At 42.3% G+C, this 25,604-nt stretch overlaps 1 protein-coding gene across 1 annotated transcript in view; it reads left to right on the forward strand.

Moving 5' to 3' along the window:
* LOC122398515 (hormone receptor 4-like) overlaps positions 1-25,604 on the forward strand; it is a 35,549-nt gene that overhangs the window by 7,297 nt on the left and 2,648 nt on the right. Inside the window, exons 2-6 of the mRNA XM_043398450.1 lie at positions 4,857-4,961; positions 14,244-15,281; positions 15,747-16,290; positions 18,011-18,221; positions 18,375-18,728. Coding sequence (XP_043254385.1) covers positions 4,857-4,961; positions 14,244-15,281; positions 15,747-16,290; positions 18,011-18,221; positions 18,375-18,728 — 2,252 coding nt within the window. The remainder of the gene's footprint in view (positions 1-4,856; positions 4,962-14,243; positions 15,282-15,746; positions 16,291-18,010; positions 18,222-18,374; positions 18,729-25,604) is intronic.

Genomic DNA, 25,604 nt, shown 5'->3' on the forward strand with positions numbered 1-25,604 from the left:
ATAATATCGTTTCGTGACTCGAATTCAGATACCTAGAATTTGTACGTAATTAATCGGTTATTAAATGCATTTCGCTCGGGACTCGAATTACGCAAACGCGCTTCCTGATTCGATGATTATCATACCGCGCGGAAATAGACTGGCGAAAATAATTGCATTGTTTGTACGACGAGAAGGAAAATATTTATGCGAGTATGATGCAACCTGCCGAAAGTAATACCGATCGACGATCATTCTGCTCTCCTATTATATAAAACAAAGTCTCTAACCTTTCATTTTGTTATGTAAGCGTATACGAAACGTCGCGTTTATTTCGTTCCATCGATTACCGAAATAAAAACAGTACAACCCTCAAATTTTCTTTCATAATTCGTCCATCGGCGCCGAACGAGTCGCGAAATTAATTCAACGCGAACGAAAGTAAATGTAACCTATCGCGCATCTTAACCGCGCAGCATCCCGAAACCGTTTCGTTCCGCGTACAAATAGTTGTACATCAGTTCCTCGGGTGCCAGACAGCTGTACAAATTCATCGGTTAATCTCGCGCTGGTATAGGCGGCGTCGGCCGCGTAACGCACCTAAAACGTGGTAATAACGCGTTACACAACCTGACAATTATCGAGCGACGTCCGACGTTCAATTAGAAACACGGAGCCACGCGAGGAACAAAGGGGTGGGGATGGATAGATCGAGCATGGGAGAGGGGAGGGGGGACAGGAACGGAACGCCGTCGAAAAAGGAGGGATCTAGAAGCACCGCGATTCCTCTTCCTCCTTGCAACAACGTTGCGTTTAATGAAGCAAATACCAACCGGGTATCGGAGGGGTGAACCTCGAAAAAGCTTGGCCGAGATAGCCGGGGGCTTGTGCGCGCGGCTTTGAGCCCCGACACCGGAGCCGTGGACGCGCAAGCACGCGCGCGTGTACACACAACGAGATCGTCGGAGCAGTCGGCCTCTCAAGAAGAGACCGTAGGTTAGTGCATTGGCTGCACTTTCCGTCTCGGTGTGTGCATGTGCAACGTCGGCAGCTCTCCCGGTCGTGTGCATGCATTGGTTACGCAAGAACGGTGGTGTGTGTGAGACTGCTGACCCACATACGCCAGGGAGCAAGGACCCCGCTGCACCACGTACACTCGCGTCAGTGCCGCCTCGCGAGCACGGGTGTGCGTATGCGCGCGCAACCGTGTCCCGTGGATGCGCACCGTTCGTGGGACGGTGCACCTATACCGCCATCTGGCGTCGCGCGCGATCACCGACGCACACACGCTCGCCCACGTGGCTACCGTTGCCGGCTTAGGCGCCATTCACAACGCGAATAAAACAGCGAATCAACTAATATTCGAATATCATATATTATATATTAACATTAGTAGTCGAAACAGCGTTCAATATTACACTAAATCTATATTTGAATGTTTCATTTGGGGGTCCTAGCAGACCCTGCCTTAAACGCCTGGATATAATCGAGTGCTTGTGAGAGGAACGGTCCCTCTGGCGGCGAGTACGAAAAACGATGGACCCCACAATTTAAATGTTCGCGCTCAAATACGGAAGCATTCGTCCCGTAGTCCTAACCCCCATAGCAACCGTGTATGAGATGGACAGTTTACGTAAATATTTTCACAGCAAGAATGTAAACTATGACTGCAATTTATCCAGCACTCGTGTTTGTCTTGTAAAGCCAACTGAGGGCCTGATTTTTCCTCGCGCAAAGTTGCTGCACCCTCGAGCAACAGCGTTATCTAGGCAGAACGCGATTAGGTGCAACTTGGGCGTCCGATCCAGGCGCGAGTTTGCTCGTGACTCATTTATTTCTGTACTTTCTCGAGTACAGCACTTAGTACGCGGAAGAAAATAATAAAACACGAAGTTTGCTTGGAAAAATAGAAACTATACGCGTAAAGTAAAATTACAAACCGTGTCTGCGAGAAGATATAGAAACTCTGATTAAAACGAAATAATATAATATAGAATGCTCGTTTAGTAAAAAAAATAGTTTCGAAATAGTTGTAAAATAGAAACTTTCTGTACGAATTGTTTGCAATTTTTTAAAAGAGAAATTTAAACTTTGTGTATAAAATAAAATATGAAATATTTCTATGCAGAAATCGAGGCCTCGTATGCAAAGGAGGGGTTGAAAATTGTGAATTTTTAAAACGAAACTGTAAGATACGATCTAGCAAGGAAACTATTAAGTTCTGCGATAAGTATTCGACGTGAGGCATGATGAAACAGGAACAGAAGAGAGATTACTTAACATCGGTAGCCGTGGATGAAGAGAAAGTTCCGCCACGATTTTACGATTTGCAAATATTTACTTAAACTTGAGCGCAGAAAGACTCTGGTTGGTAGCAAGCCAATGTCCACGATCGATTAGTGTCAGATGGTAGCCTTTAAATTTGGAATTCCGCAAAGTTGAGGGCGAATCGCATCTAGGGTGATTCGAAGGCTGATCTCGTGCTCGAACTTTTAAAACTCGTTTTAAACAACTGGTACCGAGGCAAACGATACATTAAACATTTAATTTTGAGCGTTTGCAAATAAATTTAAGATTGTAATTCAATTTATCGTTGTTTTTAATGATCTATCAGGTTTTCCACTTTCTGACCTCGAACCGGGTGACGAAAAAATGTCGCCCCGGGAAAAATTGGCCTGGAAATTCTGAGGAATACGCGAAAGGTCCGGGCAGTTTAACATTTCGAAACTTTCCTGACATTTTTCCCGACCCAACGGAACGCAACTCGGTGAATTAAGTCCATCGATCATGCCTCCAGTAGCCTGTGCAACAGTGTCTCGAGCAAGTGCGGAATCAAACTTGCCACGGGATGCAAATATAGTTGCATTCGAGAGATCGCGGACGATTGGCCCGTATTATCCGCGACATCGCGTTTATTAAAACGACCCATGGTGTGTCATAGACCGTTTCTCTCGCGACGATCGTTAAACCGTTCCTGTCTTCTATCTTACTTCGCTATTAATTACGGCGAGGCCGCCAGCGCGCGATAAGACGCGATTTATCATTATCAGAACACCCAGATGAGTGGACGGGTATTATTAAACTGACCTGGTGCAACAAACGTCGCAGACACGACTCTCAGTCTCTCGTCCAACGTCGACTCGTAAAATTCGGAGGATGAGAATAGCTCGTGGACAACGCCTCTTTACGACGATACAACTTTCTTCGTACGAACACTTTCTGTTATTCGAACGTAACGTGTCCTTGTACCCCTCCTTTTATCGAAACATTCTTCCCTGACTGTTGGGAACTAATTGTGATTTCAGAATTTATTACGAGACTCGGTGCAAGCATTATTCTTTGGCAAACTTTGTTGTTCATACGTCGATTGGTAGACCTAGACTTTGATCTTTAACGATCCTAAACTATATTGATTAAAATTTTTCTTAGTATTTCATTAAATTCAAATTTATTTCCTTTAAAGTTTCAGCTTGAGAATTATTTTAGTTCCTAAAATGAAAAGTGATGAAACGTAATATTATAGTTAAATAATAATAATCAAATTCACCTGAACGTCCAAGTGCATGATTCGAAAGATTCAAACTACGTTTATAGATCGTATTTTCAAGATATTTTTTTTTGTTTGAATCACAAGTTTCCTCCCTTTTTTGAGGGGGCCAGATCCCGCCATTTTGGGGAACGTTGTTTCGCTGGATTGTATCGCGGATTATTGGCTGAGGAACAGGAAGATTCCGTGAGGCTCTTGCACACGATCGTGACACGGTGATGTGCATCGAATCGCATGGTTCTATTCGTTGCACCGCTGAAAGATACTGCCATGCAACGATCCAATTGTATGCTATTGGCTAAAGAGGGGTTAATGGTGAACTATGCGTTCGCCGTAATCGCGAACGCGTGCGTCCGACACACGTACTTTCACATTCAGTCCGTTCTCTTTGCGATAGCCGATATCCTCGGCCCGAGCATGATGACTTGGAGCACTATCCGCGAAACGTCTTGCAAACCTACGATCCTGACACCTCATGCGTCGAAAAAACATTCATCGAATACGCCAGAGACTCCCAAATTTTTATTCGTGACAAAACACTTCATTCAACAGCTATTTAAATAACTCTTCGTTTCTATCGTAAAATTGTAGTTAACCAGCTCGAGGATCACAGACTATTTACTTTTTTTATTTGATCAATTTTTAAACCACACATACTAAAATTGCACATATATATATGAAGTTTGTCACATATTGTTTGGATAAAAACTTGATGTATTGGTTGTACCAGAAAAGAACAGAGATCAAATACTTTGGGACTATGTATTGCTATTTACGAGGACCTCCATTGGCGTGAATGGCGGCTCGTATCTTTCTTGGCATGCTCTGAATACATTTTTTAACGTTAGTTTTCAATTCTTCGTCGCGACGCCAAGTCTCAGTCGTTGCTTCTGTGAGATTTCTCCCGTCTGAACCCTCGTAAATGAAAAACGAACTATAAAAAGACCATACAATTTTGATAACTTTAAAAGACACAGCTTTGGTAGAAACGTGATCGTTGTTCGAACAAAGTATGTTTTTATCCAGGTCTGAAAATGTAATTCTCCGCGAACGCTTGACTGTTTGTACGTGCACTATAGCGCGAAAAGAACGTGACTGGACGTTCCGTGATTAATGAAGACGCTTTTCGTGGCAGACACCGACGAGACGTACCAATCGCGGGTTTGATCCCCAGGATCTCGCGAACATCGTGAATTAGGATCAATTATTTATTAGCAAATAGTTTTTCTTGCCCCCCCCCCCCATGTGAAACTTGCCTATTGAAATAGCGCGTTTCGGTCACGATCGATCGAACGAAACTAATCGTTGCGTAACATTTTGTTTTTTCCAGGAATTATGACCCTTACGAGCAGCCCGTGTGAGCTAGACAACATGAGCTTGTTTCAAGACCTCAAGTTGAAAAGGAGAAAGGTCGACTCCCGATGTAGTAGTGACGGTAAGGCGCCATTTCGTTCCTCTTTTATTAAAACAAAATTCGGTATCCCCCTCGTCAACGCGTCGCAAAACCTCGATGTACACATCTGTCATTACTCATTACTCGACGATGGATAAATTTTTATATAACGAACCTCTGAAATCAAACTTCACACTCGCGTTTAAAAGCGTTATTATCGTGTTTAGGTAACAGGTAATCCTCCCATAACGCATCTCTTTTTAACGTTGCATAATAAACATGTAACACTGTTCTCTCGTTGATATATAAAAACCAAAAAATGTAAGTCGAAACATTGGATTTAAATGGACTTCCTCCAATTTTAATCAAAACCAATTAACCGTGTTACAGGAGGATTACATGTATATTAATTTAAAATTGTACACAGAATTCGTTACGATCAATGTGCACTGTAAAAGTAACAACGTTGATTATAATGGATTCTGTCTAAAATTTTCCCTGAAATGATCGACTCGATATTGTTAACAAATATTTACTTCAGTAATACTGGGAAAGCGGTGTTTAACCGGTGAAAAAAATCGTGTATCACCGGTGCTCGTAAAGTCGGATCGTAAATCTTTAATTGTCCAAGTCTCGTGTAAAAGAATCATTAATTTTGAAACAAGCGAAACAATGCGTATCGAGGTTTCAACAGCCCAGGCGTAATCATGTCTTTGAGAAGGATCGTATATCATTGTCTGGCCGGGAGCGCACAGCATATGGGCAATCTTTTCTTATTCAGAATACCCAGAACGAGTCATGAAAGTGGTCAGCGCAACTATAATGATTAGTTGCCGCCCATAATGCCATATTTGATACCCTTATTGCCCCGATTTTCATAACCTGCGTATATTACGCTGTACATCGTATACGAGGCGCGTTTATAACATCAATCATACTTCATCTGTTCCGCTTTGAAAACCATAAACGCTCGAGAGCGTGTCATTATACAAGCACAGCTTTTAGAACCCGACTGCTCGCGTGCGAATTTATTATGTCTAACCGACGCGCATCTACGCGGGTAAAATTCTTGAATCTACTCCAATTATATCTAGTTCTACGCCTTTTGCAATAAAATAGATCACGGTTTATTTACATAACGGTTACGATAAATTCGTATCTGTTCTTCTGCATGGGACGTGCAACCTTACCACGAAGGTATCTAATTTTCTTGATATTTATGCGAAGTAAACAATTAGAACATAGTGTCTCGTTCGTTGGTAATATTGTCTATGAAACAGATAGAGTTAATATTCAATTGGGACCTCTTATGTTTTAGTATAAAATTGTCACATGTGAGGGAGGTATCCAATAATCACTTTGATTGTAAATAGTATTGTAGTGTGCTTTCGTGGAAAGAAGGCCAGGCTGTGTTGACATCCCCCACTCTAGTACCTGTCCACTAAGTTTCCTGTTGGCCAATGATAGGCCAATTTTTTTATTTTTGGCCACACATTATATTTTCGGTAAAAAATTTTTTTCTCAGAAATGCGCAGAATTTCGGGGGTATGTGTATCCACCAACAATGTTTGTAACTGACCCCCACAACCGAAAATAATTTTTTTAGAACGATTCGAAATTTTTTTTTCGTCGAAAAATTTAGGCACATTCCTAAATTTTTTTCTCGAAAATGCATAGAATTTCGGGGGTATGTGTATTCACCAAAAATGATTATACTTGACCCCCACAACCGAAAATAATTTTTTTAGAATGATTTCAAATATTTTAATTTTGTCGAAAAATTTCGTACCTTCTCGAATTTTTTTCTTGAAAATGGGTAAGATTTCGGGGGTATGTCTATTCACCAAAAATGGTTGTATTTGCCCCCCCTAGGTAAAAATAATTTTTTTAATTTTGTTGAAAAATTTCGTACCTTTTCGAATTTTTTTCTTGAAAATGGATAACATTTCGGGGGTATGTCTATTCACCAAAAATGGTTGTAATTGACCCCCCTAGCTAAAAATAATTTTTCCAGAATGATTTCAATTTTTTTAATTTCGCCGAAAAATTTAGGTACCTACTCCCTGTCGATTTTTCTTAAAAATTAGTTTCTCATTTTTAATAAATTTGCTTGACGCCCTACAGAAAAGTTGTCTAATACTTTTTTGTAGGTACTCATGAGCTCTACTTCAGATAAAAGTTTCATTGAAATATATTCACTATTCTAGGAGTTATGGTCGTTTGAAAACTTGAGTAGTTGTATGGGGTTTTTCTCAGTTTACGGGGTCAAGGAACAACTTTTCCAATATTCTTAGAAACTCTACATATTCTCCACTAAAATACGCGTCGTTTGCCTTTTTAAACAATAAAATCGTCCATTCCGTTCAGAAGTTATGATGTTTTAAAGATTCGCATGAAATTTCAGGGAAAAATGTGATATATGGTCAGACATTAAATTTTCGGTAAAGAATTTTTTTCTCGAAAGTACGTAGGATTTTGGGGGTATGTCTTTTCACCAAAAATGATTGTAGTTGACCCCCCTAGCTAAAAATAATTTTTTCAGATTGATTTGAAATTTTTTAATTTCGCCCAAAAATGTCTGCACCTATTGTCGATTTTTCGTAAAAATTCGTTTTCGTTTTTTAACAAACACATCCATGAGTAATGTAGTAATACAATTTATTAACAAAAAATAAAATATATAAAATTCCTACGCTTTATTTATAGTCAGAGTCAAAATGATATTTAAATACCTCCCTCGTATTTGACAATTCTATGCATAATAATTTTAAGAATATAAGAGCAAACTCAACAATCTTATAATTAGAAAGAAACTCGTTTTAAACATTTCCCATGAGGATGTGAACATCTTACACTATAAGAATAAAAATAATCACTAATTGAATTATATTTCAATCAACAGCTAGACCATATTAATTAGGCTCACCGTAATAGCAGTATAAATACAAAAATTTGACACAACAGGATACCTCCACTGATCAATCCTCGTACTTCTCGTCGGAGATAAATCACAAACACACAGAATTCAAAATTTTATACAAATAATATCGCGTTCGTTGTAACTTATTTTGACAAATTTTGACAGTAAAATTATCATCCAAAATAGTAAATCGCCCCACGTGCCACAGGTCCGCTGATTCTACCCTAATGCGTTCCTCCCCCGTGGTGTCTTGGGCTCGGTTTCGTGTCACCGTTTAAATAGGATTGGTTACCGCGGGGGTGGTTCAGACGTCGTCGTAGGACGAGGGGGGGACGCCACGGATCCTGTAAGAGGGGGTGGCGGTCGCTGGCAGCGGTGCAGGGTAGAGTATCCAACCCACGCGGTTTTCCCGGACGTGCACCCGTCGTGCTTAGTTCGGCTTCGTCTGAACTCGTGCAAGCATGGCGAGACGTGTCCCATCAAGCACGATACATTTCTCGCGAGATCGTACAACGTGGAAAAATCTCTGAACCCTTCTCTTCTTCGCGTCACCGCCGAGAGTGCGCGGGTGTTTTCCAAAAATCAGAAACAACGAAATGTACCTCTCCACCCAGCGATCGATTCACCGTTCCAACATGGCAGGGATTCTTAAACGGTAGACAACTGCTGCAGTAGCCATTTTGACTTAGGGAGATACCTCCTCCGAGTAGCACCGTGGCGAGCGAATAGGGAAACTTTGGACCACCTGTGGTTCGCGAGGTCCCAGTGGTGCATCGTGTCGTGTGTTTGAGAACCGCTGCGACGGATCGCCAATGGTTTCGAGCCATCGGGTGCTCGATGGCTGCATCGATTTTTTGGTCAGAGGTTACGAACACGAGCGATACCAATGACCCTCGACCTACTGGCGAGCAAAGGTCAGAGACTGCCGTTGGCGGGAAGCCGAATCGATGGTGGCGACGGTGAACCTGGACCGTTGTTTTGCCGGATGATACCGCCGACACTGGACCCACGGGGGGGACGCTGACGAGCGCGGTTTCCGTCGGCGTCGCGTCATCGACGGAATTTCTCGCCGCGGCGCGACGCACGCGGAACCATCGCGGGCATGAATGAGCCTTTTTTTTCGAGGGACACGCGTTCCGGGATCGAGGCTCGCCGGCTGCCCCCGAGAATCATTGATCTTTCTTTCCGAGGCCACGCGCGGCCAACGTCATGCACCGAAGCAGCGTGTGCTGCGACGCAATTCCACGGTGACGAAAGCGTCGAACGGAACGGAGGGGCGCACAGTGTTCGAAAACGACGATTTAGACGTAAAAGAGTCCAATTTTTCACCATCTCCAATCAGTTTACTTTAGGTCTCGTTAAGATTGCAAATTCTCGAGGATCTTCATTTGAAATCTATTCTTAGAAATCTGTCTTCTGGGAAATAATGATATTAGGATCATTTTGTGCTCTATGAATCTTGCACAGCACACACTTTATTTTGGTATAAAAACAATTGATCAAAATTTATTATAGTTTTAAATACAGGTAATCAAACAGAACCAATTTTAATATGCTTTTGGAACAGAAATTACCAGATTGATACGTATTAATACTTTTTTAACAATATAACTTTAAAGTTAGCGCATCTTATTCTTATTATTCCTATTTTCTATTATTTTCTTCATTATTTACGTACATTGTATAATTCAAAATGTTATGCAGCAGTGAAACTTTCATAATATTCGATTTTTTCTTTAATTAAATAATTTAATTTTCATTTAACATAAAATAACATAAAAATTATTAAACAAAATTAATGTTAACAGTGAAATATACTTTTCGAACACTGTGACGCTGGCGAACGAAACAATATGGAATGCTCGAATGGATGGAAAATAAATCTAGACAGAAGTCTTGAATTTTAAATTAAAAATAAGTTTTATGACAAATCGTGGGTTTGCCAAGTGTCTCAAGATAAAGTTTGGTTTTCATGGACAATTTAAGGGGTTTGGTCTGCCAATTAACGTGTTACGATGGTTCGATCCCCATCGTGGTGGTTGAAAATACAATTATTGGAGCATCCTGAAAGTTTCCACGGTTTCGAACAGATCGAAACTCGAGGTTTAGGTACACCCTCACCGATCTTCCTGAAATTGAAACGTCATGTTAAGGACGCCACTTTGAACAACTGTTTATTTTTTATAAACACAGTGGATTTAGTTTTCGATTTGTACTCGTGTTTTATTGATACAGACTTGGAAAGATCAAAATATTTTGCAAATGCAAATGCTTCTTTATGGATCAGAAATATCCAATGTACTCATAGAAACGTCGAGTATTTATTTAAAGTGAAATAAGAAATCTTATATTGGTTCCTGAATATCTATTTATCGATCATATTACATATTTCGTTTGTATCGTTTATTGTACACACACGTTTGTTTACATTTACTGGCTCGTCTCGTCGGATCGGAATAGACTGTTCGATAATTCAGTTCTTGATTCAGAGCCAAGCACTTGACACATGAAACAGAATCACTTTGCTTTGAAAGAAATACGAAGAAAATTTAATTTATTTTCTGTCTATGGTTTTTGTTTCGATATAACCTTCTCTAGTTACATCTAAAATCTCACTTGACATACTTGTAGACGAACTTCGACAATAATCCCTTCAAATTTCGATCGAGTGCTAACGTCAATAAGGAAACGAAATGCTACGTCTGACCAGTGATGTGTCATACTACTTGACTGTATCCCTCGTGTGATAAATTGTGTGAAAAACTTTTAATAGACTTCCAAAAAAATCAGAAATCAAGAATCATCGTTAAGAGACTGTATGGACAATAAAAATATTTGCAACAAAAGCTACACAAATAAACAAATTAAACGTACATTTAATTTAATAAATTTTTCGCGATTCTTGCTATCATCGAAACGTTTACGAACTCTCGAGCTCAATTTAATTACGAACAGACAAATTTTATACAAATCTCGTTAATAACGCTAATTCTAAATGCTTTTTTAAAAAACGAGAGACTGAAAGACAAAAGTGTGCAACGATTTCTGAAGTGCCTGTTAGAGTTAGACCAGGATGACAATGATCTTAAATTCATGGGAAGAATGAATTTTCACTTGAAAAACAGCATGTACGTCGCGTGTTTGGACAATCTCCGTTGGATGGGGAATTGGAGCTCGTTGAATATGGACTTAAGGGTGCCGCTGGACAGCCTCCAGCCTTATCCGTGTCCGTGTCACTATAACTGTTACTCGATGCCGCCTTATCAGAGCTATTTCGACTTCCATCGTTACGTTTGCTCGCAGCTGACAGTATGTCCGTGCGTAACATTCCAACGTCGATACTGCTGCTACGATTCGAAGGACTGTCGCTCCTCGCTATTCGGTAAACAACGTACCAACAAAAATTTTGCACATTATAAATAAGAATAGACTTAGTACAGAATTCCTCAAAATAGTCTCCGTTGAATAAATTTCGAAATAAACGTTAATATTTATTAGGTGAATCGTAGCTCAAAAGAATCGTTGAAACTCGAAGGGCCTTTTAGGAAAAATTCTACATTATTTACACACGACATCGTCCACCTTGTTCTCTGTTTATTTCATGCTTGCAATCTCCATTTTATCGAACACGAAAGACCCCAACGCAATTATGTCGAATGACTCGAAAATTCGCGAGAGAAACTGAAGAGTTGCTTCCTGTTGGGGATAAAAGACAATGTCGCCTCGTTTTACCGGTAGTAATTACCCGCTACCACACGCTGGGAGCGCAGAAGATCCATGACCGTGAGTCGCCGCTTCGACGCGACCGATCATCTTCCTGATCGGCCTATTAATCGTCGTTGCGATCGTCTCGTTAATCGCGCATCGTGATTCGTCATTCGGCGCTGACGTTGTCGATTAATCGACTCTGTACGCGATCGGAATATCGAAACATGGAATCAAATGACGGACAAAAAGAAGACAATGTACCAAGAAAGAATTCACAGAATGGATTAAATTAATAGTAATTAATAGTTCCGTTCTGTGACTGGTTACGATCATTTTCAATTCTTATCCTCGTCTTATTTCAACACTCTATTATTCGCGTAATCGTACCATATCACGATTTCATTTACGAAAACACAAATTGAATTTAGAAAATATACAAATAAAATTATATTTATAATTTTTGTGTCATATTACAAAATTGCAATTGGTATTGCTAGTTGTTGAAGTGCAAAGGGTTAATAGAAAACGATTCTATCCATTTTGGTGAACATGTGCCATAGAAATAATTAAATAAATACAGAAATTGGCCATTGGAGTAAATTTTTGATATATTTGACGAAGAGTATGTTGAAATTCGACTCCTCAAAGACGAAGAAGAGAAACTATCTTTCAGTGGGATAAATAAATTAATTCAGAGGTTAAATCAAGATAGAACGTATTGAAAGGGGGGAATAATTATTGTGAACCCTCATTTTTCCTCATCCCGCGAAATTTTGACCGTCGAACGTGCAAAACGCGATAAATAATCCGCGGGAACCGATATTCACGGCGATCGGCGCTATTAATAGCTTGGAAACTGGAACCTAGGTACCTACAATCACAACTCGGCCTTGTCAACTGCATTCCTTCCTTGACCTACACGAACAGTCATAGTCCCACATCCTTTCCACGATCCCAGCCACTCCGAGCGAGTATTACACTTTCGTGTCGGTCGCGTAAATTGCTCTCGCGCTCGCTGCGAAAATATCCACCGCACACGTGCGATCTCAGACGCTTCCAGCACCCTCGGGGACGCGATAAAATGGTGGAAACTGGAGGGAATCCGTGTCTGAACGATCTTAAAGCCACGCAAGTTACGTGATCGCAGCCCTCTTCCAACCTTCGCAGGTAAAACTGCTGGGAAGCTGAAACTTTTACTCGTCGAGAGGCGTACGGGATTAATTTTTGCATCGCGTTGGGTCTGCTTAGTTTCATCCAGTCTTTACGCGAGCAAACGTTGATTTAGAACCGAACGCCATTTCGTAGACCATTGGAGCAATCTGTTTATCGTGAAAATCTGCGTTTTTATTTGATTTGGATTCGATCTAACGAAACAAGCTTTAGTTTTTTAGAAAATCAATAATAACGCGAATAAGGAAAAGAACGATTTCCGTTTGGAATTATAGCACGGCCCAGATACTATAATCATCGTGTACGCCATCAGTCAGTTCCTGAAACGTTACGGCGGTAATAACAGGCCCGGCGAAAGAGACAATGCGCGAAGATAAAGGTTTATCGATGCACTATGCCTGCGATTCGATCCTCGAACGGATAGGAAGAATTTCGAAACGCGCCTGTCAACGTTATAAAACAGCGGATTGGCAGCGGGGCGCGATAAATACTATTAACCATCGTGATAGACCACCGGCGTGCCGGCGAATGATTAATAACATTTTCATAACGCCTGAAACCCCCGAGGACCAAGCCCATTAACGCGAAACATCGGGGTTCAAGACGGTTACGCGATCGTTGAACCGAATATATAGTTTAAAAGAATTTCGTCCCACGTAAGTTACGTAATCGCGTACGAATCGCGACGATTGTTGTTAATGCCCGATGAAACGCTAGTTGCCCAATCGCCCGCGAACGGTAACGAACAATGCGCCGCGCAGTGTCAAAACAGAATGCAAATAACGTGTTCATCTCCATTAGAACGTCCTCGGATCGCTGGCAATTATTTACAGACGCGCGTCTTCCGTTCAATAATTTATACGCTTCGTGAGTTCGACGCTGGAACGGTCCCTGTAGATTGAGCTTGCAATGGCGGACGTTTCTGTCGTCAAATCGATTCGGAAAGTCTTTTACTACCCCCCTCAGAAGCTATCACAATTGTAGCGCGATATTCCTTCGAGGGTTTATGCCTCCAATCTTGGAAAACACCGCCTTAACGATAAGTAGTATCTCCGCCGCCAGAGGGCTGTGTTCTTGACTCTCTCGCAAGCGTTCGACCGACTACGAGTCCTGATGATTCCTGCACCAGCAAATCGGCGCCATAATATTGTTAAAAAATAAGTGCTCCACAGGTTAAGAGTTGGGGACTAAAAGAATACGTGTCTCTTAGTTACGACTGCTCTGTGAAGCAGCAAAATTCGTAATCGAAGGAAGGGGACATCTGGGGAAAGAGTGTAAGCTTTCTCTCGCTTGCCAAGGATCTTCTCTAGCGTGTTCCACTGTACGCTTAGGAATCGTAAAAGCTATAAATCGTTTCGCAAATCGTCCACCATCGCCATTACCATCAAACAGACAGCAGTAAAAATCATGTTCACACAACACCCGTCAGGACAAATCGTGGCTCATCCGCGATCGTGGCGTTGAGCTAAGCGCATAACCGAATGTTCCATCGAGTATAAACGTACAATCAACGCCTTATTTCTCAGACTCCCCGGTATCCCTCGGATCAGCAGGCTCGCCGCTCGGGATCCAGCCGGCGGACGCTCCTTCACCCATAAACTTTCCTGCTCCAGGGGAGAGCATGGCCGACACCTCGACCCTGTCGCCGGAGGCTACCATGCCGGGCTCGCCGGGCTGCCCCGTGGTCAAAGTCAAAAGCGAGTATCTGCTAGGCATCCCGAGCCCAGGGAGAGACCCTCTGCGAGGAAGTGGCGCGGCGAGTGGCTTGGAGGCACGGGACACAGGTTGCTCGGACCGTGCGTCGCCCGACTCGGTCTTCTCGGACGCCACTTCGATGGTGGGCTTCAGAGTCGTCGAAGAGCAGCAGCAACAGCATCACCAACAGCAGCAGCAGCAGCAGCAACAACAGCAACAGCACCACCAACAGCAGCAGCAACAGCAGCACCACCAACAGCAGCAACAACAACAACAGCATCAGCAGCAACGTTCCGGTACACCGGCACCAACCAGATCGTCGCCTTATTCGCCGCTCCAGACGGTATCCACGACTCCGATGCCCCAGGATGCGACCTCCAGGAGCGACAGCCCCGACAAGGGCGACCTGTCCTCCGCCCAGACCAAGGAGGAGTCCGACAACTCGGTTTTCGACGGCGGAGGCGGCGGCAGCAGCGGCGGCGGCGGTCGTTCCGAGACCTCCAGTCAACCCAGTCACCGGAGCAGCCCGTCATCTCAATACAATTCCAACCAGAACATGAGTCCCAGCGGGAGCACCACGCACAGCGTCCAACAACAGCCGCAGACACCGCCTACGCCACCCAGGCCCAGGGCGCCATCGGTGCCCCCTCACCTTCTCGCCCATCATCAGTTTTGGTCGCAGAACGCCGGCGTCCAAGGCTTCGCCACCCAGAAGCTGATCAACGGGGTCATCAGCAGCGCCGTGAACTACGGTCAGAACGTCTCTGTCGTGTCCACCAGCAGCAGCACGAGCCTCAGCAGCAGTCCGGGCAGCGGCGGTAACGGGGCCACCTCCGCGAGCAGCGGGCCCACTACGACGGTGTCATCGTGTAAGTGAACTTGTAGAGTTATTGGTATTCTTCCTCGTCGAACATGAGTTCACTGGACATCTGCTATTGGGAGATGTTGGTACAAGGTAAACGACGCAAGAGGCCAAGAGACACCTAGAGACACCCTCCACTGTTGAGATTTTTAGTTCTTAGCTTCTTTAAGGACTTGGTCTGTGAGTGGCTTATCCAATAATAACCAAGAAACTAAAAAGTCTAGGGTTAGGTCTGGGTTAGGTTGAAGGTTCTGTCCCTTGCGTCGTTTAGTTTGCAGGTGATCATCACCTTGTCCCCTAATAGTAAGTATCCTAGGTATTGAACCAGCGATATTCTTCTCACAATCTTCGACAAATAGGAGGTTAAAGAAAGATCAAGAATATCGTGAACATGCTTCGTCATGAAGATACTTAACTACAACTTAATTACAAGGATTGAACCTGTTCTAACCGATGGAATATTTGTTTCCAGACGAAACGATGAAACCCCCGGCGCAGAGGCCGGCGCCAGCACCCCCAAGACCACCACCTACGGTGATCATGGGCGAAATCGGCGGCGTGAGGACGATGATATGGTCCGCGCCGCCTTTGGACCCCGTGCCACCGCCGGCGGCGTCGTGGACGACCACCGCTGCGGCAGCGTCCTGTTCCTCGTCGGAAGAGTCGGCTGCCCAGCTGCTCCTGAACCTCGGACAGGAGTCCAGAGGCAAACCGTCGTCGGTTTCCTACCTGTCCGGCCCACCACTGAACATGGAGAAGCTGTGGGCCGGCGACCTGACGCAACTGCCGGCCGCGCAGCAGATGCAGGCGCTCAACCTGACCGCTTCCGGTTCCAGTCAAACGTGGGTGAGGAACGGAGGGGTCAAGTCGGAGTCGACGTCGCAGTCGATGTCGGTCGCGCCACCAGCCCCGCCTATGCCGCCTCAGGAGCACGAGGAGGACGAGACGCCCATGATTTGTATGATCTGCGAGGACAAGGCCACCGGTTTGCACTACGGTATCATCACGTGCGAGGGGTAAGTTATCGAATTAACGCATTTAGTACATGGATGAAGAGATTATTGACAAAATTAAAGATCTCAAAACTGATAGACCTATAAGTTGACTAGGTGACTAAGGTAGTCTTCTTCCCAGTGTATTGAAACTAGTAAAAATATTTCGGTGGTCCCAGTGAGACCATATCGTTGTAATAGATATGAAAGTATATCTCCACGAATCTTAGTTTCTATAAACGCCCAGTAATCGAATCAGATGTTCATAAATATGGTACCAAACCAGCACATCACCAAACGCCTCGTTTGTTGTCGACGCTATGGCGAACGCTGAAGATTGGAGCAAACCGTTTAATTAGAGATAATTAGACGGAACCACGGAGGGAAACTTAGGGTTACACTAGTCACGACCTTAAGGGTGCCTCGAGGCGAACTCTGACCTTTGGCTGTTCCCAGCTTGCACGTGCGTCTCTGCATCGAACGCAGTACACCGGCAATGGGTTTCGTGTTTCCTCGACGATACCTTGTCACTGTTGAATTATGAATATACATAGACGGCCTCCCGTGGTAGTAAACAATGGTCTGCGCCCATCGAGTTCTTCATCCATTGCCTTTTCGTGACACGATTCCCCGTTTTCTTATTTCCTCGTGCTTGTGTATTCCATGGGACGATCACGATCGTAATCGTCGACCCTGCGAAACGTGATTTCTTCGATAGGAATAGAAATCTGGAATCGAAGCTTCGAAGTTCATGCACCTTTCCCTCGATGAAAGTTTTAACTATGTTTCTATGGTAGTAATATTTTAATCCTTCTTGGTCTACTCATTTCTGTGAAACTTACGACCAGTCGAAGGCGATAGTTGTGTTTCCTCTTATAGAAATAATGTTCCATCGAGTTCTTCATCCTTTGCCATTTCGTGACGAGTTTTCTTATTTACTTCTTAGATTAGCTCAATCATAATCGTCTATCTCGAGGAAGCTTCTCCTGCTAATATACTTGCTATCAATCAAACTTGCTTTCTTTAATTTTTGTGTTGGGCGAGTGTTGCTTCAGTTTTGAATAAAAATCGAAATAAGGGGAAGGCCATATTCAAGGTGCTCCCCATTCTAATACATTCTGCAAGGCGGTTGATTAGCCTCTAAAGTTACTACAGGGTATCGTTACTCGGTTTCTTCTCGCTCGTTTACTCCGTCTATTGTCGCGTCGTACGAACCCGACAAATTACTTTGGAAAAGTCCACGAGTTCCCCGATGCATCCCCGGTATAACCGTAATTCGTCGCGTATGAATCTTTAATCCGTTTCTAGGTCAAAGTATCAGGGCATTCCCCCGAGGAACGGGGAACTTCGAAAGTTGATTCGAACTAAAAAAAAAAAACACGTAACAACTGAACACGAGACGTAATTTCTGTCCCGATTGAAAAGCCACGGGTTCGCGAATAGATCGAAGCGTGTCGCGAAAAGTTTGCGAAAAGGTCAACCGCCAGTCAAAGATAATTCCAATTTTATAACTTCGAAAATATCGAGGGACTCTCGAATATTAATACACAAAAGGTCGTTGGAATGTTTTGTGGGGGGGGGCACACGAAAATATTTTTGATTCAACGTTAAACTTTTCGAACCTTTGATCAATATTTAAGGATCGTTCGATACTTTTGAAGCGTTTTATTTTCTGTATAAAATTTTTATGCGGAGATTTGGTGTTTTGGGGGGCTTGTGACAGAGCGGATTGTTTTGTGCGCAGGTGTAAAGGGTTCTTCAAGAGAACTGTACAAAACAGGCGGGTGTACTCGTGCGTGGCGGAAGGCGGCTGCGAAATCACGAAAGCCCAGAGGAACAGGTGTCAGTACTGTCGTTTCAAAAAGTGCATTGAACAGGGTATGGTCCTTCAGGCGGTTCGAGAAGATCGAATGCCTGGCGGGAGAAATTCTGGTGCTGTGTATAACCTTTACAAGGTGGGTATAAATACTTCATTTTGTTGCATTTGATTCAGGATATCGTTTAAGATGAAGTTTGGGGTCTATGGAGTCCAGATTGAGACTATTGGTAGCCAGAGAAGAATTTTAATTCTTAGTCCTTGGTTGATGGACGATGATTTGTTTTTGCAGGTGAAATACAAAAAGCACAAGAAGAGTAACAAAACCAGCGGAGTGGGTGGGAATATGGGTGGCATGGGTGGCGGCGGTAACGTTGGCGGTGTGAACGGGTCGGGATCCCTGGGTGGAAGCAAAGGCACCATGGGCTCGACGATGCTGGACAAGCACATGGCCGCGGCTGCGGCAGCTCACCACAGCCAACAGCAACACGCTCAGCTGGCTGGTGGTTTCCTTCATCATCACAAAATTTCGTCGGGCGACCCGCTCAACTCACAACCTACCCCCAGTCATCCGAGTCACCCCGCGCATTCGGGTCACCTAGTTAATGGGACGATCCTGAAGACGGCGCTCACCAACCCCTCCGAAGTAAGTCTCCATCATACAATTTTCCATTCTTAACTTAACCGAAACGATGTCTTGAAAATCATTTTCAATTTGTCACGCGACTGTATATTCCAGAATTTTAGTTTTTAACAAATTAGAAAATTTATTCTGAGTTTACTTCTTTCGAAGCAGAAATCATTTTTAATTTCTGATACAACTGAGAATTTTAATTTTAGAATACTATCAATAGATCGAACAAATTATGAAATTTATTCCGAGTTTGGAGCTTCTACTGAAGTAGCAATTTAAGGGAACAGTGTTTTGAAAATCATTTTTAATTTGGGACACAAACCCCAGAATATTAGGTTTGTTCCATTCGTATACTACGACCTGGCCGCCATGACAGTTTTCCGTATTTAGAGATATATTTTTAAATTCTAGTGTGAAGAATGTTCAATAATAGTGAAGCTTCATTCCTGCTGATAGAGTAATGTATAATTTTACAAAAATTCGGTTTATTTTACCGTAAACAATTATGCATCATTATCAACTAGCCAAAAATGAAATTGCAGATTATAAACCGTTAACAAAACAGGCAGACTGCTGGAAACGGGAATTGGTTAATCATAAAACATATTCGCCTCCAACAGGTGGTCGTGGAAGTTGTAAACTCGTAAAGGCTATGAATCTGATAAACACGCAGATAAAGTTAGAAAATTGCTGTCTAATTAGTCGCCTCCATGACACCGAACTATAAACGTAAATTCCACTCGTAAATCTACCGTTACGATGCAGTTTCGTCCTCGACTCAAGGTTCATCCTCGAATCCAAGAGTTCGTCGAATTTATCCGAGAGAAAAAAATTGCAGATATAAAACGAGTTAATTGCAATTTTGCATTTTTGTACCGTAGGGCAAATATTCTGGAAATTTGCGATCCCCGGTGCGTTTGCTGAATTCCGTAGGAATATTGAAAGACGAAAGTTAGCGAGACTCGGTTGATACGGAACAACAAGACCAAATGGAATAATAAAACGGATGGCTAAGTAAAGAATACACCACTTAACACTTTGACGGCTGCAGGTTTCACGCAGAGACTGCTGCCTGCCGCCTGCTACTTTCGCAAGAGTTTCAGCGTAACTAAAGCCTCCGAACTGTTTCTCGATACGACATTTTTAAATGCAGAGTTTTCATAAATATTCACAGCATTCAATTTTGTTTCGAAAGCGATATTTACGTTTATTCAATGGTACTTTGTTTGAACTAATTTGATAAAAAAGACATGATTAGTATAGTTTCTACTCGAGTCAACTTGAAGTACAAGTTCTCTTTGATATTAAAATAGAAATTAAAATTTTACACGGTTATTATAAAAATGACAATGATGAGAATTTAATGTAAAATTTTTTTAATCGACTACAGACCATTGCATTTGATTTACATTTTGAGTACTGATATTTAAGAATTTTTTTTTAAAAGTTTTTTAAAAATTCTGAAAAAATTCAAGTAATATCTTCGACATTCCAATAATATATTACAACTATAATTTTATTTATTTTTTCTTTTTTGTTCATATTTGCATGCACAAAAGAAGTGCATAAAATTAAGGTTTTTTAAAAATCCACAAGAAGGAAACTCTGTTACAGAACTTATATTCACATTAAAATTCAAGCATCCTGACCAGATTGATTTTGTTTAACTCCTCGGTAGAAAATCACGCGAATGCTTTAAAGCTGGTGTCCACGGAGGATCGAAACACCGAACAATTATCGTAATTTCTCGTTTTTCTATTTATCTCGTGTTCCACGGTGCCGTGACGCAACGCTCGTTCGATTTCACGCGATGTTTCCGCGCGATAATTCATAGAGACGCGTTGTAAGAGATTCCACGTGATTTCTCTATCAGCTCCGTTCGGGCGATTATCTAACCAGCTGATTCTACGCGCGAAACATTAATTAGCCTTTTGTTGAGACGATCTCGGTAGCTCATATAGATCAACGTCCGCGGCGTACGAGCGACTCGCGGTGATTTATTCAACGCGGCTCGTTAGAAATCGAATGCAGGTCGGCAAAAGTTGATCCCCCCGACGAGTGGATCCACCGCGCTTGATGAGAACGTCCCGAAGGCATCTTCACTTTCACTTTCCAGGCAGCTGCACGCGATCGGATCACATGCTCGCGTGAAATCTTTCCTGCTCTCGGTTTCTTTTATCCCGTTGCAGCCGCGATTAGTCCGCGGCGATAAAGCGTTATGCGCGAGCCGTGAAATCGCTGGCACACGATTACGTTGCCACAGAGCTGGGCGTCATTCCAACGAATTTTCATTCGAACAATCGTTACGATAAATTCTTGAAACAATCGCGCCGAAATATTTACCGAAACTCGTGGAAAAGAGACGAAAATTGGAACGAATCTTTCCAAGGCAAAGTATAAACAGAATTGCGTATGAAATTCTTATTGAAGCATTCTCTGTACTTTTTAAACAAATTCGATACCAGCAAAGTGATGACTTAAACCCTGCCTAGTTTTGCACGAACTATATTCTGTGTAAATTTCAATGAAATCCCTGATGATCGAGGATGACGATCGTTCTGAAAGATTTACTGAAACTCTTAAAAAAGAAAAGAAAATTGGAACGAATTCTTCTAAGGCAAAGAATAAACAGAATTTGGCGTCAATCGAGTAAATTCTTATTTTTCAATGAAGACTCTGAAATTCAATTCTCAAAATAAAAAATAAACGATATTCGTTCTAATGAAGATTGTTTACATTTTTTGAACAAATTCGACAGCAGCATAGTGATGACTTAGACTCTGCCTAGTTTTGCACGAATTGTGTCCTGTTTAAATTTCGCTGAGATCCCTGATGATCCAAGACGAAAATTGATCGATTCAATGTGGAGCAATCGGATCGTTTCGATTTTTCACACGAACCGCGTGAAATTTTCATTGGTAACCTTTTGTTCGTACATCGACTCGTGAAATACGTAAATCGAATCGCGTTAGTCAGCGTTACATCATCGACGTCTTTGGATCCGCGATCGCGAAGACCCCGTTACAGAGCGCGTCGATGAATCTCGCGTCGATCGTTGGCTGCCAAAAACAAAAATCGTATTCAAGTTTAGAAAAAGTACTCAAATTTACAGTGACGAGTATGAAAACAATGGATTTCAGATAATGCATAATGGACGTTTAAAAAAAAGAAACATCTCTTCCTTGAAGAAAATTTTGAAAATTTTAGTTGATGAAATTCTTCTTTTAAATTATATTTCACGTTAAATGAGAGGGATTTTTCAGTACTTATTCAATGAAAGAAAGATATTCCATTTAAAAAGTAAAATCTTGCTAATTTCTGTCGCCATTTAGGAATTTGAAACATGGAAAAAATAATCGAAGAGCAGAGTTGTTGTGCGATTCGAATGAACGTGGCAATTTAGACGGACTTCGATCGGTCTTCGAACGATCCTGAAATGAATGAACTCTCCGTTGCAATTTCACTTTCTTACGAGCCTGCTTGCGCAAGCCTCAAGGTTTCCCACATTACGAAAGCCGATAGATACAACGAGCTCTCGAGAGCCGGTCGTCGTTCGTCGTCTCGCATGCCTTTTCGTACTCGTCTAAACACAGTATTATCTGTTCCATCGTGAAAGTGTTTCCTATTAGGTGGCGAAACAACGGTAACGCGAGGCTCGATAAGTCGTTCGACGGTGGAACTTAATCCTCCGTACGGTAACTCGTCTTAGCGCGAATAAGCTTCGTCCACGATCGAACGATAATCGAATCTATTACTCTCCACGATATAATTACGATTGTAGACTACTAGATCGGCCATCAGAGACTTGAGAAATGAAATAACACGTAAAAATCTCCCTTCGAACCGAAGCAACTGTATTTTAGAAATTTTGAGACTCTCAATTCTTCGAGAGTCAAAGAGAAAAATATTATTATAAACTCCTTTTTGAACATATCAAAAGTTGTTTCATTCGTTCTGATTTCGATCAAAGTACTCGTAATATGCCTCGAGGGGATCATAAGTGCGACGATGATGGCCGTTGAGAATATTCGAGCGACACGAACGCACGAGGTATGCAAACAATGACAAGAATTACCGGGAACATTCGGTAGAGGCCATTGCCAAAAGTGAAATCGATGACTCGAACACGCCGAATAAATATTGTCGACGGAGGCTCCCATTAAGGAGGTCACTTTCCATCTCCGGGCGAATCATTGCTCGTTCAGCGCCGAAAGATGATCGTGAATTTCGAAAATCACTTCCCCCCTCTGTCAGAAGACTGTCAGAAGAAAAGACCCAAGAGAAAACATTCTAGAAGCGTTATGCTTGGGTTGGACAAGTCTTTTAAACACCTGGTCCTCTCATAACTGGGATAACGAAGAGTGGACTAGTTATTTCAAGTTCAACGATGCTGATAGCGCTGCCAGGGGGTAGAAATAATGTTGGTGATTTACTGATGAGGAGGTCAAAGGCCAGAAGCTTCGAAACTACGGTCAAAGTACAATGATACTGTGAGTTGCAACTATAAGGGAGTTACTCTTCCAAAAACCCTCTGATAGTGGTAGAGCTAGGGGGTTGTAAACGATATCTGTGATCTACGGGGTTGTAGGCCAAGAGTCTAGGTGGACCAAGGCAAAGTACACTCGATAATATTTAATTAACATCAGAAATTCGCGAATTTTCATTAAATTGTTCACAATTGTTAAGGGTGAAGAACAGAGCTAGTCTTCCAGGTCAAAACCAACACATTTGAATTTAGAAAATCACCTTTCTCGGGTTGGAAGCGTCACAGTGGGCTTACCAAACACAAACTATACATTTTTTACAGTAATGTTGATTCTCCTACACGAGCAATCGTTGCGACACGCAAACGATATCTATTGCCGTTCATCTTCGATATTAACAGGATTTGCACGCTAATAAATATACAACAAGGCTCAAATTTTCTGCGACTAAAATTCCCTCGTTCAAAAATTCACTATTTATAATCGAACTACGAGTCTCAATATCAATTTTGCTTTATTGCTTATCTATAAGCAGCTCAAGTGTAGGAATATTATGCTTTCCCTCGTACAGTAATGGGTTTTTACCCGTGTAATAAATATTAATTTGATTAGAGCAACTGGGAATAGCTGCCTCACGCACGAGGAGCGAATTAGAGTTCGCCAGTAACGAGAGAACTCGATAAAGAGATAGTCGTAGACCAGGATCCAGGGTCCCCGCGATAGGAATCGTCGCTGCGTCGAAGGCGTCGGTCGTTATCGACGTCGCATCGAGGCGTCCGAGCGAAACGCGACGACGATGACGACGAACGACGACTGCTCGGAGAGGGGTAGGGACAATAGAAAATCAGCGACAGCCGGTGCCAAGGACGAGCAGTTCTCCGGCGGTTTCGTAACTCGTGAAAGTCTGCACAAGGGACAGTGACCTCACCTCTACCTCCTTCTCTTCCTCCTCCCGACACCTATCTGTCTCTCTCCGCCTTCGCGGACGCGATCGCCTTCAAGCCACGGAACGTGTCCCACGGTGTAAGATCTGCGCCGGTGTGCGCGAAACTTAAGGGTATATCCGTCGGAGGCGAGGATCGCAGCTTTCGCCGAAGGTATCGCCAGTCGAGGCCGCTCTCCCTCTCGCGTAGTCTACAAATACCGACCTCGAGGAAGTACATCGAGGTCTGAAAGGTCAGTGAAAGGCCGGATCGGATTTACGTAGGAAGCAAACCGGCACCGCGGTCGATTCTTCTTCGTGCCGGCCACTCGAAATCGCCGAGCGGAAGTTTCGTAAGGTTGAGCACCTTTGTCTCGAATTTCGCGCGGAAGAGAGACGCGATAGGTGAAATCGTATCCACGGGTTTACCAATGAGCGATGCGAGCACGTGCTCGCGGAACCGTACGCCTGACGATTTTAACCCTTCGCGATCGGAAGCTTCTTCGTTGTTCGTAATTGGAATTATAAAATAGATTATAGATACGGGGTGAACTTGTTATAAAATCGCAACGTTTCTCTCGTAAATGATGCTTTCGATGGAGGTTAGAAATTAATAGAAGTGGAGCCATTATTATACGCCATTTTTTATAGGCTATTGATATGAAAATTCCCTTTTCGTTAGTTTTTCGTTCAAAAGAAGAACTTGCATAGATTCAAGTTTATATAACCAAAGACTACCGTATTTTCAAAGAATTGACGAGCTCATTCTAATTATATTTAATTATACGTTTATAAATATGGACAATTTTCGATTGCGTTTAACTGAAAGTAGGCAGAGAAAGGTCGTCTTTAGACTTGTTTGTCACCAGTTCAATTATCAAAAGTTTAAAATTTCAATTATCCGGTATACACATTATATTTTCGGTAAAGAATTTTTTTCTCAAAAATGCGTAGAATTTCGCTGGTATCTGTATTCACCAAAAATGATTGGAACTGACTCCCGCAACCGAAAATAATTTTTTCAGAACGATTTGAAACTTTTCAATTTTCAGGGTAACAGACAGTTATGGTCAGACATTATATTTTCAGTAATGAATTTTTTTCTCAAAACTGCTTAAAATTTCGGGGGTATGTGTATTGACCAAAACTGATTGTAATTGACCCCTGCAATTGAAAATATTTTTTTTAGAACAATTTCAAATTTTTTAATTTCGCCGAAATATTTAGGCCAATTTTTCTTAAAAATGTGTTCTTAATTTTTAACAAACACCACCATGGGTAGTGCAGTAATATTGTACTTAATTTAGTTTTCAATTTTAAATCCCAATATTGTTGCATGAAAAATTCTCTTTATAAGTACTCGTGGGAAAGATAATTTAATACGATAATAACAGGTTACTTTCTAAACATATCTGGGGGAACGAGTCAAACATTCGAAAACGAGGAAACGGAGGAAATTGTATTCGGTTTTATATAAGTGAA

This window comes from Colletes gigas, unplaced genomic scaffold (assembly GCF_013123115.1).
Source record: "Colletes gigas isolate AHSC1104 unplaced genomic scaffold, ASM1312311v1 Colletes_gigas_Sc00011, whole genome shotgun sequence".
NCBI lineage: Eukaryota > Metazoa > Arthropoda > Insecta > Hymenoptera > Colletidae > Colletes > Colletes gigas.